Source organism: Lepisosteus oculatus, chromosome 5 (genome assembly GCF_040954835.1).
Source record: "Lepisosteus oculatus isolate fLepOcu1 chromosome 5, fLepOcu1.hap2, whole genome shotgun sequence".
In the NCBI taxonomy this organism is placed as follows: Eukaryota; Metazoa; Chordata; class Actinopteri; order Semionotiformes; family Lepisosteidae; genus Lepisosteus; species Lepisosteus oculatus.
The window spans coordinates 13,750,197-13,762,587 of record NC_090700.1 but is presented as its reverse complement, the minus strand read 5'-3'; the positions used below and the strand labels follow the sequence as shown (position 1 = coordinate 13,762,587).

At 35.0% G+C, this 12,391-nt stretch overlaps 2 protein-coding genes across 2 annotated transcripts; both read left to right on the top strand.

Moving 5' to 3' along the window:
• The first annotated feature begins 5,658 nt into the window (after nt 1-5,658).
• On the top strand, nt 5,659-6,963 carry LOC138239120 (olfactory receptor 1E16-like). The gene is made up of 2 exons (XM_069189752.1): nt 5,659-5,691; nt 5,968-6,963. Exons 1-2 carry the CDS (start codon nt 5,659-5,661, stop codon nt 6,961-6,963), a joined length of 1,029 nt encoding a protein of 342 aa, XP_069045853.1.
• A 3,895-nt stretch (nt 6,964-10,858) lies between these two features.
• LOC138239119 (olfactory receptor 1M1-like) lies at nt 10,859-11,839 on the top strand. Its single transcript, XM_069189751.1, has one exon. The coding sequence runs from the start codon at nt 10,868-10,870 to the stop codon at nt 11,837-11,839; it is 972 nt and encodes a 323-aa protein (XP_069045852.1). The 5' UTR covers nt 10,859-10,867.
• The last annotated feature ends 552 nt before the right edge of the window (nt 11,840-12,391 follow it).

The window sequence follows — 12,391 nt, the reverse complement described above, 5'->3', positions numbered from 1 at the left end:
CAATTCTTATGTTTCAGTAGTTCCATCCTAATGAATGTGAAAGAGAGACAAGATATGTATTTGTTGTAACTCGCCTAGCTGAGGGAATACTAGCCTAGCCAGAAGAACTGAGTCAGGGAATTAGTACGAGAATGGAAGGAGGGTGTGTGAGACTTAAATTGGTAGGCGAGCAGAAGTGTGCAAGATTAGGATCTATCCTTTCTCTTACGTTTCTTCCATTAATGTTTAAAATACCTATGATAAATTCATATGTACACTGTATGTTGTAAAGCATCCATTCCATGTGAAAATCCACTCAACAAAGTAATATGGTAGATTGGCAAATGTTCATTATTGGGAGATGATAGAAATTGTAAACCATGTGGAACATCACTTATCAAGACAGAGAAAGTCAGGCTAAACATACAATTGATTTTTTATTGGATTCCATAGTGCCAGCCTGGTGTTTTGTCATATTCTGGACTTTTTGGTTGATCATGCCTATATTGTACATTTGTTAGCCACTCCTTATTCTTCTTGATATTCATCTTAATTTTACGTTAAGATTCTGAACAGCAGATTTTTTTATTGTGCATCAAATCCCAATGAAATAAAACTGTTTGTATTCTTACAGATATTGTAAGTGACTATTGAAGTGTCTTGAGGAATCTAGATATGTGGTAACACCTGGCCTGTGTCACCATTTCCAGTTTCAAAGCAAGGAGATGTTTGCTTTGCTTTTACGAGATTCATAAATCAAAGTTATCATAAAGTTTACCTTGATTTACCTTAGTTAACTACGTTCTGAGTAAAAGATTAAGTTTCAATCAACAGTCGAGGAAGACGGTTTAAAACAGGCAGGGAAAGAAAGAGATGAGAAAGAGACAGATGGAATGACAAGGGGACAGAAATGCAGAAGACGAGAGCTCCTTGTCCTGATCTTCCAGAAAGACCAGATTACAGTTAAGTATTTAAACCCTGTTAAGAGGGATATTGTTTTGATTTTCTCTGTAAAGAATCTCTCACAGGCCTTTTCTAGTTATTGAGTGCATTTTAAAATTGATTTTGTAGTATTTGGGTTTACAGAGAGAGATTTAACATTAGGTCATATTCTGTTTGATTTAGAAGGTGATTTATTGCCTTTTATTCTGGCCTCTGTAGGCATTACAGTATAAGAGTTTTAATGCTACATAGTGGTCTTTTTTCTGGGTGGTGAGGATTTAGACATGTTAGATGCCTTGTGTGTAAATTTGTAAACAATATAACTTCTGTGTTGTATGTTATGATGTGTGTTGTATTGTGTGTATTGTCCTTGTCAATAAATATTTGTTTAACTCAGTGTGCCTGAATTAATTCTCTATTCATCAAAGCTGTGCCAGAGAAAAAAGAATGCATTTGCCTCTATACCAACAGCTCAGGCATATTCTTCTCAAAATCATTTACAAATTGAGGATTATGATTATTTACATATTGATTGTAAATTGTACATATTGATAATTATTCATCATTTTCACAACCCCCTATGTATAACACTGTTATTTCTCAAAACTGCACTGTAATTTGGTAAAGGAAAGTCAGATTTTAACCCGATGTCATTTTAATTATTTAATTACTTAAATGTACAGTATATAGTGCTTTTGTCGACACTGCATTCAAAGAGCTTTACAGGTAAGGGGACTCCCCTCCACTATTACCAATGTGTAACACCCACCTAGATGATGCAATGGCAGCCAAAGTGCACCAGTATATTCACCAAACATCAACTATTATATTGGCTTCCCCATCATGGAGGAATCCATGATGTATAAAGTCCATTGGGAAATTTAGTTAGGACATCAAGGTAACACCCCTACGCTTTTTGAGAACTGCTCTAAGATTTTTAATGGGAGTCAGGACTGTTTATGTCTCATCTGAAGAAGTGCATCTTTGAACACAGACCACAGGTTGAACACCCTACTGTTCCCACTAACACCTCTTTCAGCAGCAACGTTAACTTTCCCAGGAGGTCACCTATCCATGAACTGGCCAGGCTCACACCTGTTTGGTGTTGGTGGATTACCAGTTGTGAGTTGCACACTGTACAGTAGACATACATATGGAACACACTAAAGCTGCAACTCTAAAACAGAACTTTTTTATTATGAATATATTACAATGTTATAGTAATATATTATACAGTTGAATTAGTACTATTGTTATATATCCATTTATAATCGTTTTATCCAACAGAGGGTCATGGGGTGCCAGTGCCACCTTTATAAGCAATGGGAGTAGGGCAGTACAAACTCTGAATGGAATGCCTGTCCATTGTAGTGCACATACATACAGTACACTTGTATCAATTCAAATTTTCCCAGAAGCCAATTAACCTACCAACATTTCTTTGAACTGTAGGCGAAAACTAGAGCATGTTGCATAAACCCACTCAAACACTGGGGAGGACTTACAAAGGACTTCCTCCACACAGATAACACCCTAGTTTCAGAATTAAACCCAGGGTCTTGGTACTGCAAAGCAGCCCTGCTAACCACTGCACCATGATGCTGCACAAAAGGGGGATATATACAGTACACTGATGGAAAAAAGAAAGTACATTGCTCAATTTAGGGAATGACAACATCTGACACCCTATCCAAGAATACCCATATTGAAACCATAATCTGGAACTAAGATTTATTTTCCTTGCAGAGCTTAGCTAACAAAGGCAGCCTTTAAAAAATCATCAGCAGGCTACCAATATTTAAACTCATATGTTAACTCCAAGGTCCAAATCAGTGCCTTGTAGTAATTGTTTTTCTGATGTAGAAGAAGAGACTTGCAACCACACAGCTGATTGAGGAAGTACTGAGTTTAGAATTTGTAGATGGATGGAGGGCCCATTTTTTTGTGGTCCTGTTTAATTTACCATGCAGTGTATGTATTTGAATTTTAAAAATCTGTGTGAAATAACTAGTCTGCAGAGTGATGTATAACCAATATACCTGTATAATCTAAGAGGCCAAATATATAGTCCTTGAATTTTAAATCTTAAGATGGAATTAATTCATGTACTCGTCTTGTTAATTCACTGTATCCCATTTCTATATAAACTGATGGAAAAAAAGAAGCACAACATTTTCTGGAATGAGAATACTATAGTAATAACTTATATACTTTCACAAAACGTTGTCAATTTGTTTGTCTGACCAGCAATACAGCTTGTGCAGTGAGGCATTGCAACTTGCCAATCACACGAAAGCTCGTTGGGTGCACTTTTACCCAACGAGGTCCAGGCGGAACAATGCCTGATCAGGTCACCTTTAAAAAGGCTTAGGTCATTGCGAAGAAAAGGCCACACTTTGTCATTTGTATTTGAATTCCATAATGCCTTGAATATCAGCAAAAGCAAGGGAGACGGCAATTGGCATGCTGCAGGCAGGCATGTCATGTGCCAGCATTGCCAGACACTATGGAGTGAGCCGCTCCACTGTGTCCTGACTGCAGAGAAGGTTTCAGCAGACTTGTAGGACAGATGACCATCCAAGATCCGGTCGCTCTCGAGTGACCACACCAGAGCAGGACTGACACATCAGACTGGTCTGATCTGAGAGATCGTTTCAGATCTGCGACCCATTCTGCTGCTGAAACTGCCAGCAGATACAACGCCTGCATCACTGACAGGACAGTAAGGCTCCTTGCTGCTGGCCTAAGAGCAAGGTGACCTGTCAGAGGCCCTCTGCTCCCACCTCTTAGATTTCACACCAGACTGGCTTGGGCAAGACAGGGGCTGTGATGGACTCATCAGCAGTGGCATCAGATTCTCTTCACAGTTACTCTTCAGCCTGTTCCACGCAGACAGGAGGGCCAGAGTATGGAGAAGGAGGTGTTTCTTTTTTACATAAGTATATATACATAGATAAGTGTCAAATGTTCATAGTTAATAGATACTCATCCTTGATACTTTTATTACTGAATTAATCCTTAATTGTTTAAGTAAGTCAGGTGGTGACGATCATTGGGAAAATTAAGAACCAAAGATATTGCAATAGAATGAACATGCCACAGTTGACTGCCTCTACAACAGACAGCAAATAGGTAGTAAATTAATATAATCTTATGGACATAGTTGTTCCTGTTCCATACTGATTTAAACAACCATAGTCTTAATCTTCATGCTGTGCGCCTATATTTTGCAAGAGCAAAATTAATTGTCAGACTGTCATATACTTGTCATATCCACAGGGATTTTAAGTGCAAACATGCTTTAAGGTCAATTGCTTCTCCAAAGGGCAGGGCAGAGGCTCTGTGGCTAAGGATCAGCGCCTGTGGCTGGAAGGTCGCCTGTTCAAATCACGTGGCCGGCAGAGGATTCCTACTCTGTTGGGCTCCTGAGCAAAGCCCAACTGCTCCAGGAGCGTAATATAAATGGCTGACCCTGCACTCTGACCCTGGGCTTCTCTCTCCCTATCTGTGTGTCTCATGGAGAGCAAGCTGGAGTATGCAAAAAATACAAATTCCTAATGCAAGAAATTGTATATGGCTAATAAAGTGATCTTAAAGGACCTTTTTACAAGCATTTCATACTACAATACACGAACAAGACCACAACTGATGCTGAGTTACTTGTTTGCAAACAAAACAAATTCAAGCAAAACAAATCTACTTTAAAAATGTTTATGCAACTACATGCAAAGCTACAACTACATGCAGAGCATCATCTCCTCTCCTACTGAAATCTCTGGGGTGTACTGTACTGTCTTTGTGGAAATAATTCTTCTTGGTATGGCCCCCTGTTAATAGCAGTGAAAAACATCATATACTGTAACTATTTGCTATATAAGAAGCTTGTTGCTGCCAAGCAAAAGAATTTATTGTGCTTAAAGCATGATAAGGTAAATCGTTATTTAAAAAAAAATCAGTGTGCATTAACCATATACTAATTTCATGATCCTGGAGAGAAAACTGGAAATCCTGTAAAAATATCAGGGTGAGTGTTATAAACATTTTACATTTTTTAACTTCTTATTCCACCATTATTGTTATGTAACATACTGTTAGAAATGCATTGTCTAAATTCTCTGACAACAGATATAAAATTCATAGAATGTGGAAAAAGTTAGTGAATTATAAAACCAATTTTTATCAAATTTGATATTAACCAACAATGTTTACATATGTATAATAATTGTTTAATTATTACTAATAATCCAATCTTTTATACACAGTTTATATAATGGTTAATTTTTGGAGACTTAAAAGCTTAAAAAACGAAATATTTATGTTCAGCATACCATGATTAGTACAATATCTGGTCATACTGTGAAATTATTCTAATTACAAAAAAAAATGATCACATAAAAAAATAATTTGATAAGTTCTACATAACCCGCCCTGACATCTGCACATTGTTTGTCAATAGAAGTCTAAACCTTAATCAGGTGTTTGATGGAGATATATTCCAACACATATATAATGAAATTCTTAATGCACTGTTTTAGCGATACAAAACTATGAAAAGGAGTTTAAGAAAATTACATATTTTAGATCCATTATGGAACAAAGCATCACAATAAACAGTATCTTCTGCTTTTAAAAGCTACTTGAATGCTTTTGACACATTTTCAATATAGAGAGACTGAAATGTACCTTTAGTGCTTTGAGAGGTTAACATAAAGTTAATATAATATTATTATATACTGTATGCTGTCTTTTAGACGTTTACTTAAACTGAATGTGGCACAAAACTTACTGAATGGTCATTAGGATTAAAACAAAGTATCAAAGTACAATATATCTGTACACAACACAAAGTAACATACTGTATGTGTGGAATTAAGCAAAAAATAAAACATTTATTATAGTATACTTAGTATGCATATAAATACTAAATAAATACACCACATTCTGGACTGTAAAGCCACAACAACAATTTTTACTTTCAAAATATTAAAAAAAAATACTATATAAAATTCTACCTTTATAATTACAGGTCACAGAAAAGTGAAGTAGAGAAGCAAGTCTACCATGAACTCCCTGAATTCAACATTTTTGCTAAATGCTACGTTTGTTCGACCTCAGATGTTTTACATCAGTGGGTTTTCTAATATTCCACATGTGAAGTACTATTACATTTTCTTGTGTCTTGTGTATGCTTTAACTGTTTTAGGAAATTCTTTCATCATGTTCATTATATTCTTGGAGCGAAGCCTTCACACCCCAAAATATATGGCTGTTTTTAATTTAGCTGTGGTTGACATGTGTGGCAGCACAGCTCTTATTCCTAAATTGATTGACACCTTCCTGTTTGAATCTCGGTTTATTTCATATGAAGCCTGTTTGTCCTATATGTTTTTTGTGCATTTTTTTTCTTTTATTCAGTCACTTACTCTGGTGGTATTAGCTTATGACAGATTTGTTGCTATATGTTTTCCCCTAAAATACCACGTTATTGTAACTAACACTGCAATGCTTGCGATGTTAACAGTAGTATGGATTCTCACTGGAGGGCTAATGACTACAGCTATAATTTTTATTACCAGACTATCTTTCTGTAAAACAACTATGATAGAAAGTTATTTTTGTGACCATGGACCAACATATCGTATGGCTTGTAATGATTATACTCCAAATAACATAATTGCTATATTCTGTACAGCATTATATTTTATTGCCCCTTTGGTGCTGATTGCATTATCTTATTTGTGTATAATATTTGCTTTGATAAAAATTGCATCAATGGAAGGACGCTTAAAAGCAATGAAAACATGCACCTCTCATCTAATCTTAGTGGCTGTGTTTTATTTCCCAATATCTGCCACTTACCTTGTTGCATTTACAGCCACTATTCACCCCAATGCCAGGATAATAAACACTTCCTTGGCCACTGTCATTCCTCCTCTGTTGAACCCCATCATTTATACATTAAAGACTGAGGAGATAATGGTAGCAATTAATAAGCTTTACAAAAGAAACAAGATATTTTCAACTATAAATAACAATAAATAACAAGACCATTCTTGGAAGCAATACTTATACCAACTCAAATGCAAATATTCATGGAAAATGTGGAATACTGCACAGATAGTGTGTTTTTTATTTTTAAGTACAAATCTTATCTTGGTGTCAATGAAAATGAAACAATCTAGAACATCCAACCTTTGCCAAATGGCTTCAGCTGCAAAAGAAGAGTGGTGGAGTATCCCACAGCAGTCTGTGCAGAGGTTGATCAGGTCTATGCGTCAACACTGCCGGGACCATGTAAATATTCAAAAAAAGAAACTCTGTAGGGTTTCGATTTTGATCGTCTGTCAAATCTTCTGTAATTTAATTTACCATGTTTATATTATTTTATTAAATTTATTAGACCTGAATGTTTTATTCCCTTTGTACATCGGTATACTTTACAGAAATCACCCTGTTATGGTTCATTTTCTGTTCTTCATGACTGGTCTGTCCATATAAACAAGAGCTGCAGTGGCAAATGATGCTCACCGCTCACTTTAGGGAATGAAAGCATCTGATGCCCTTTTCAAGAAAACCCATTGTGAAACCATAATACTGTATATAAACAATATTTTTTTTACTGTCAGGATTAACAGTAGCTAACAAAAGTGTCCTTTAATCCTTTAAAAGAAGTTATCAATAGGGAATGAGTTTATAATCTCATATATTTATTGCAAAAAACTAATGGCTTGATTGATTTTTTCTTTAGGTAGAAGCAATTGTCTTTCAACCACCAAGCTGACTGAGGAAGTATTGAGTTTACAATTTGCAGTTAGATTGTGAGTCTGTTTTATTGAACCTGTTTAGATTTGAACCATTTGAGTGCAGTGTCAGTAATTCCAAACAAAGTCTCAAGACGTGAAACTAGGATATCATGGTTAACATTGTCAAAAGCAGCACTTAGGTAGAATGAGGATAGAAAGAGAACCAGAACCAGAAGCAATTAGAAGAAGGCTAGTAACTTTGACTAGGTTTCTGTAGTGTGAAGTTGTTGGAAACCACATCAGATCAATAAGCTATTTGCAATGAGGTGATTATTTAACTGAATTGTAATGTGACCTTCTAGAATTTTTGCAAGAAATGGTAAGTTGGAAATGGGGGCAAAAATTGTTTAGATTTTCCAGAGCCCTGTTTGTTTTTTTTTTACATTGGGGTAATGGCAGCAGTTTTGAGGACCTTTGGTAAAACCCCTATTCATTTATTATATTGAGGACAATGGAGCAGAGAGAAATAAAACAGGACTGAAATAAAGTGGTGGGATATACTGTACAGGGTATACAGCTGGTGGATTTCATATGCCAAACCAGTTTACAGAAGGATGCAGAGTCAAGAAGAGAGAAGTTAGAGAGAAGGGAACCAGTAAAGTTAGGCAAGCAGGGAAGAGGCATGGAAATGATGTGTTGTGGAGAGAATGTGATGCCAAATGGTGTCAATCTTGGAGCTAAGGAAATCTAAAAATGTGTTGCAAAGTTGCGAAGAGACAGAAAATATTAGGGCAGTTTGGCTTTAGCAGGATGTTGATGGTGGAAAAAAGGTGTCTCCAATGATTAAATCAAGGGCGTGTCCTTTGGTATGTGTTGGGTTAAGAACAAACTGGGTAGATCACAGCATTCCAACAGAGCTATAAAATCCTAAGCTAAACTGGAAGACCATACGTCAATATGTATATTAAACTCCCTAAGAATAAGAATCCTCTTAAATCTGTGGCATAGAAATTAAAGTAAATTGACAAACTCACCTAAAAAGACTTCATTACGTTTGAGTGGTCTATAAACCGTGGCAATGATGGTAGAGTGGGGAACAGACATTTTAAAGCACAACATTCAAAAGAAGAGAGGTATATTTATATAGTAATATATTTATCAAGCCAGTTTTTCTCAAGTTATTGCTTCTCAAAATAATGACATCATTTGAAATCAGAAACTCCCTTCTGATAGGCTTTCTTCATTTTGCTTTTTTTCCGTTTGTGTTTTTTTCTAAATTTCCCCAGCAACCTGTTTCCTACACAACTAAACTTTAGAATCCTCTAAGGCAGAAATGCCTGATTCTGATTCTGGAGGGAAGGTGTGTCTACAGGTTTTCCATGTATCTTTTAAGCACTAGCATCTGAATTGCTCAGAGAAACTTGGAAATTGGTCCATTAAACCAGTAAGCAGCTAATTTAACTTGAGAGATGAGATGGAAAGAAAATCTGCAGACAAACCAGCCCTCCAGGACCAGGATTGGAGCCTTATACTCACGTTGCCACTGTAAAACAGAACTTAAGATGCATGAGTTTTTTATCAATAAAATTAAAGGGATAATATACAATACATATTATAAATTTATACTGTACATAATTCTAAATTGGGCATAATTGTTTTTAAGCTATTACATGAAATTTAACTTTACAAAAGATTTCTGAATGTATCCTTAATTCTTTAACCCAGGTCCAAATTAAGCTTTGGCAGGAGCAAATGACTGATGTGGACTGGAAGTGACAAGTTTGCTTATGCCTTTAATAGACAGTTTCTGCAAGTATCTTCTCACATACTGGTAGAGATGACTGTCATACCTACAGGAGTATTGATTGTAAACATGTTTTAAGGCCTATTAATTCCCTAGCTTTGTGCAGCACTTCATCCAACAATACTTGAACAAGAGCATAACTGATACTGAGTTATTTGTCTACATCTTCAGTGTTAAATATAATCAATTTTAAATAACATTAAGTCTTTGATGTAACTTTCATATAACCAAAAACAAAACATACATTATCTACTACTTTCTTAGTGAAATCTCTGAGGTGTACTCTTTGTGGAATTAATTGTGCTTGGTATGGCCCCTTTAGATGGCAGTGAAAAACATCATATACAGTAGTTTACACATTTATAAATGCCTGTTGCTGCAAATGCAATCAGAAACACACAGTTAATTGTACTTGAAGCATGCTATGGTAAATTGTTATTTCAAAAAAAGAAAAAGCAGTGTGAGTTAACAATATTATAATTATATGTTCCTGGATAGAAAACTAGATTTTTTCCCTGTAAACCCTTGGGTGAGTATTATACAGTAAATATTTTAAATCTATGTAGCTTTTTATTTCTTTATTAATTTTCTCAATATATGTACAGTATATGAAAAGGTATATGAAAGACACTTTCTATCTGGTTCTACTGTAATTACAAAAACGCATGAACACGTTAGAAGGTAAAATTGACCCTGACTTTCATACAATGGGTTTGTCTAATCTTTGATCAGGTGTTTCATGGACATAGTGCAATCGTGAACAACACTGTAAGCGCATATACCATGCAATGTATAGTTTAATTTCATTTTATAATGAATTTAGAAGAAGGCTATGAACTCTTTTTAGCTGTACTAAACTGTGAAAAGATGTTCAAATCAATTACATATTTTAGAAGTATAGTGGTACAAAGCTGCAAAACTAATAGAACTACAATGACTTTCCCCTCTTCCTTTCCAGGATGTTTAACATGAAGCTAATATAGAATATTATAATATAATATATTCATTCTTGGCCTCTGTATTTGGAATTGTGTTTTATTATTGATAATGTTGTCAAGTCTGAATTTGGCTTCTCTGGGTTTTTTTTTGTGTATGTTCAATTGGACTGTCTATGTAAAGTTTATAAAAGCGTTCACCTCTCTGTTCTAATAGATTTTGAATTTCATGTTCTTTTTGTGAGATGATATTAAATATTGTTTCCTAACACAGCTGTTTTAGCCATTTCCCTGGGAAAAGTGGATGAGATGTCTAGGCAATTGTTTAACTAAACAAAAGACTATCAGGACATGACTCTATCAGGTATAATAGAGTTACTTGTAAGGAAAAGGTCATTTCTTGAATGAATTAGATTTTTTTCCTCACAGGTCACAGAAAAGTGAAGTAGAGAAGCAAGTCTACCATGAACTCCCTGAATTCAACATTTTTGCTAAATGCTACGTTTGTTCGACCTCAGATGTTTTACATCAGTGGGTTTTCTAACATTCCACATGTGAAGTACTATTACATTTTCTTGTGCTTTGTGTATGCTTTAACTGTTTTAGGAAACTCTTTCATCATGTTCATTATATTCTTGGTGCGAAACCTTCACACCCCAAAATATATGGCTGTTTTTAATTTAGCTGTGGTTGACATGTGTGGCAGCACAGCTCTTATTCCTAAATTGATTGACACCTTCCTGTTTGAATCTAGGTTTATTGCATATGAAGCCTGTTTGTCCTATATGTTTTTTGTGCATTTTTTTTCTTTAATACAGTCACTTACTCTATGTGTATTAGCTTATGACAGATTTGCTGCTATTTGTTTTCCCCTGAAATATCAAGTCATTGTCACTAATACTGTAATGCTTATCATGCTAACAATAATATGGATTCTCACTGCAGGGATAATGACTTCATTAGTAGTTTTAATTACAAGACTATCTTTCTGTAAAACAACTATGATAGAAAGTTATTTTTGTGACCATGGACCAACATATCGTATGGCTTGTAATGATTATACTCCAAATAACATAATTGCTATATTCTGTACAGCATTATATTTTATTGCCCCTTTGGTACTGATTGCATTATCTTATTTGTGTATAATATTTGCTTTGTTAAAAATTGCATCAAAAGAAGGACGCTTAAAAGCAATGAAAACATGCACCTCTCATCTAATCTTAGTGGCTGTGTTTTATCTTCCAATATCTGCCACCTACCTTGTTGCATTTACAGCAACTATTCACCCCAATGCCAGGATAATAAACACTTCCTTGGCCACTGTCATTCCTCCTCTGTTGAATCCCATCATTTATACATTAAAGACTGAGGAGATAATGGTAGCGATTAGAAAACTTTATAAAAGGAACGAGATACTTTTGACTATACAGTAGATAAATAGCAAGATCATTTTTTGAATAAATAATTATTACAACTCATAAGAATTAGCACAGAAAATGTGGTATAATGTTTAATCTGTTTAGTGCAACATGTACTATTTAAAACTACAAATTTAATCAGTGTCAACAAAAGGCAATAATAATGCACAATAAAATACAACAGTCGAGCTTTTACATCAATAACCTATTGGTTACATACATAATATTCATTGGGTTTTTCATTTGCTATGTTGTATTTTTACTAGAATAATTAACGTTTTTTGTGTTTCTGTGCATTTCTGTGCAGAAGAGAACAAATGAAGTGTTGTGAAAGAGAGTGCAATAAAGTAGGAAGGAATCTTTTTTAACATCTGGAGGCAATCTAACTGCTCATCGTACTGTACATTGAAAAATGTCTCTTAGTCAACAACTTTTTTCTTTTCTAGCAAGCTAATACGGAACTTTTAAATTTCCAGTAGACTAAGAAAAGACTGCATGGTGTTAAAGTTCAAGAGCAGACATTCTGTAAGGTTTCAATTTTGATAGTTGAACACATTTTCTGTGATT

What these genes read in the sequence shown, in the direction of transcription:
- LOC138239120 (XM_069189752.1), top strand. Translation starts at nt 5,659, where the DNA reads ATGCTGTCTTTTAGACGTTTACTTAAACTGAAT. An exon ending in GACGTTTACTTAAACTGAAT is followed by an intron (nt 5,692 to 5,967) that starts GTGGCACAAAAC and finishes AAAGTGAAGTAG; the next exon opens with AGAAGCAAGTCTACCATGAA.
- LOC138239119 (XM_069189751.1), top strand. Translation starts at nt 10,868, where the DNA reads ATGAACTCCCTGAATTCAACATTTTTGCTAAATGCTACGTTTGTTCGA.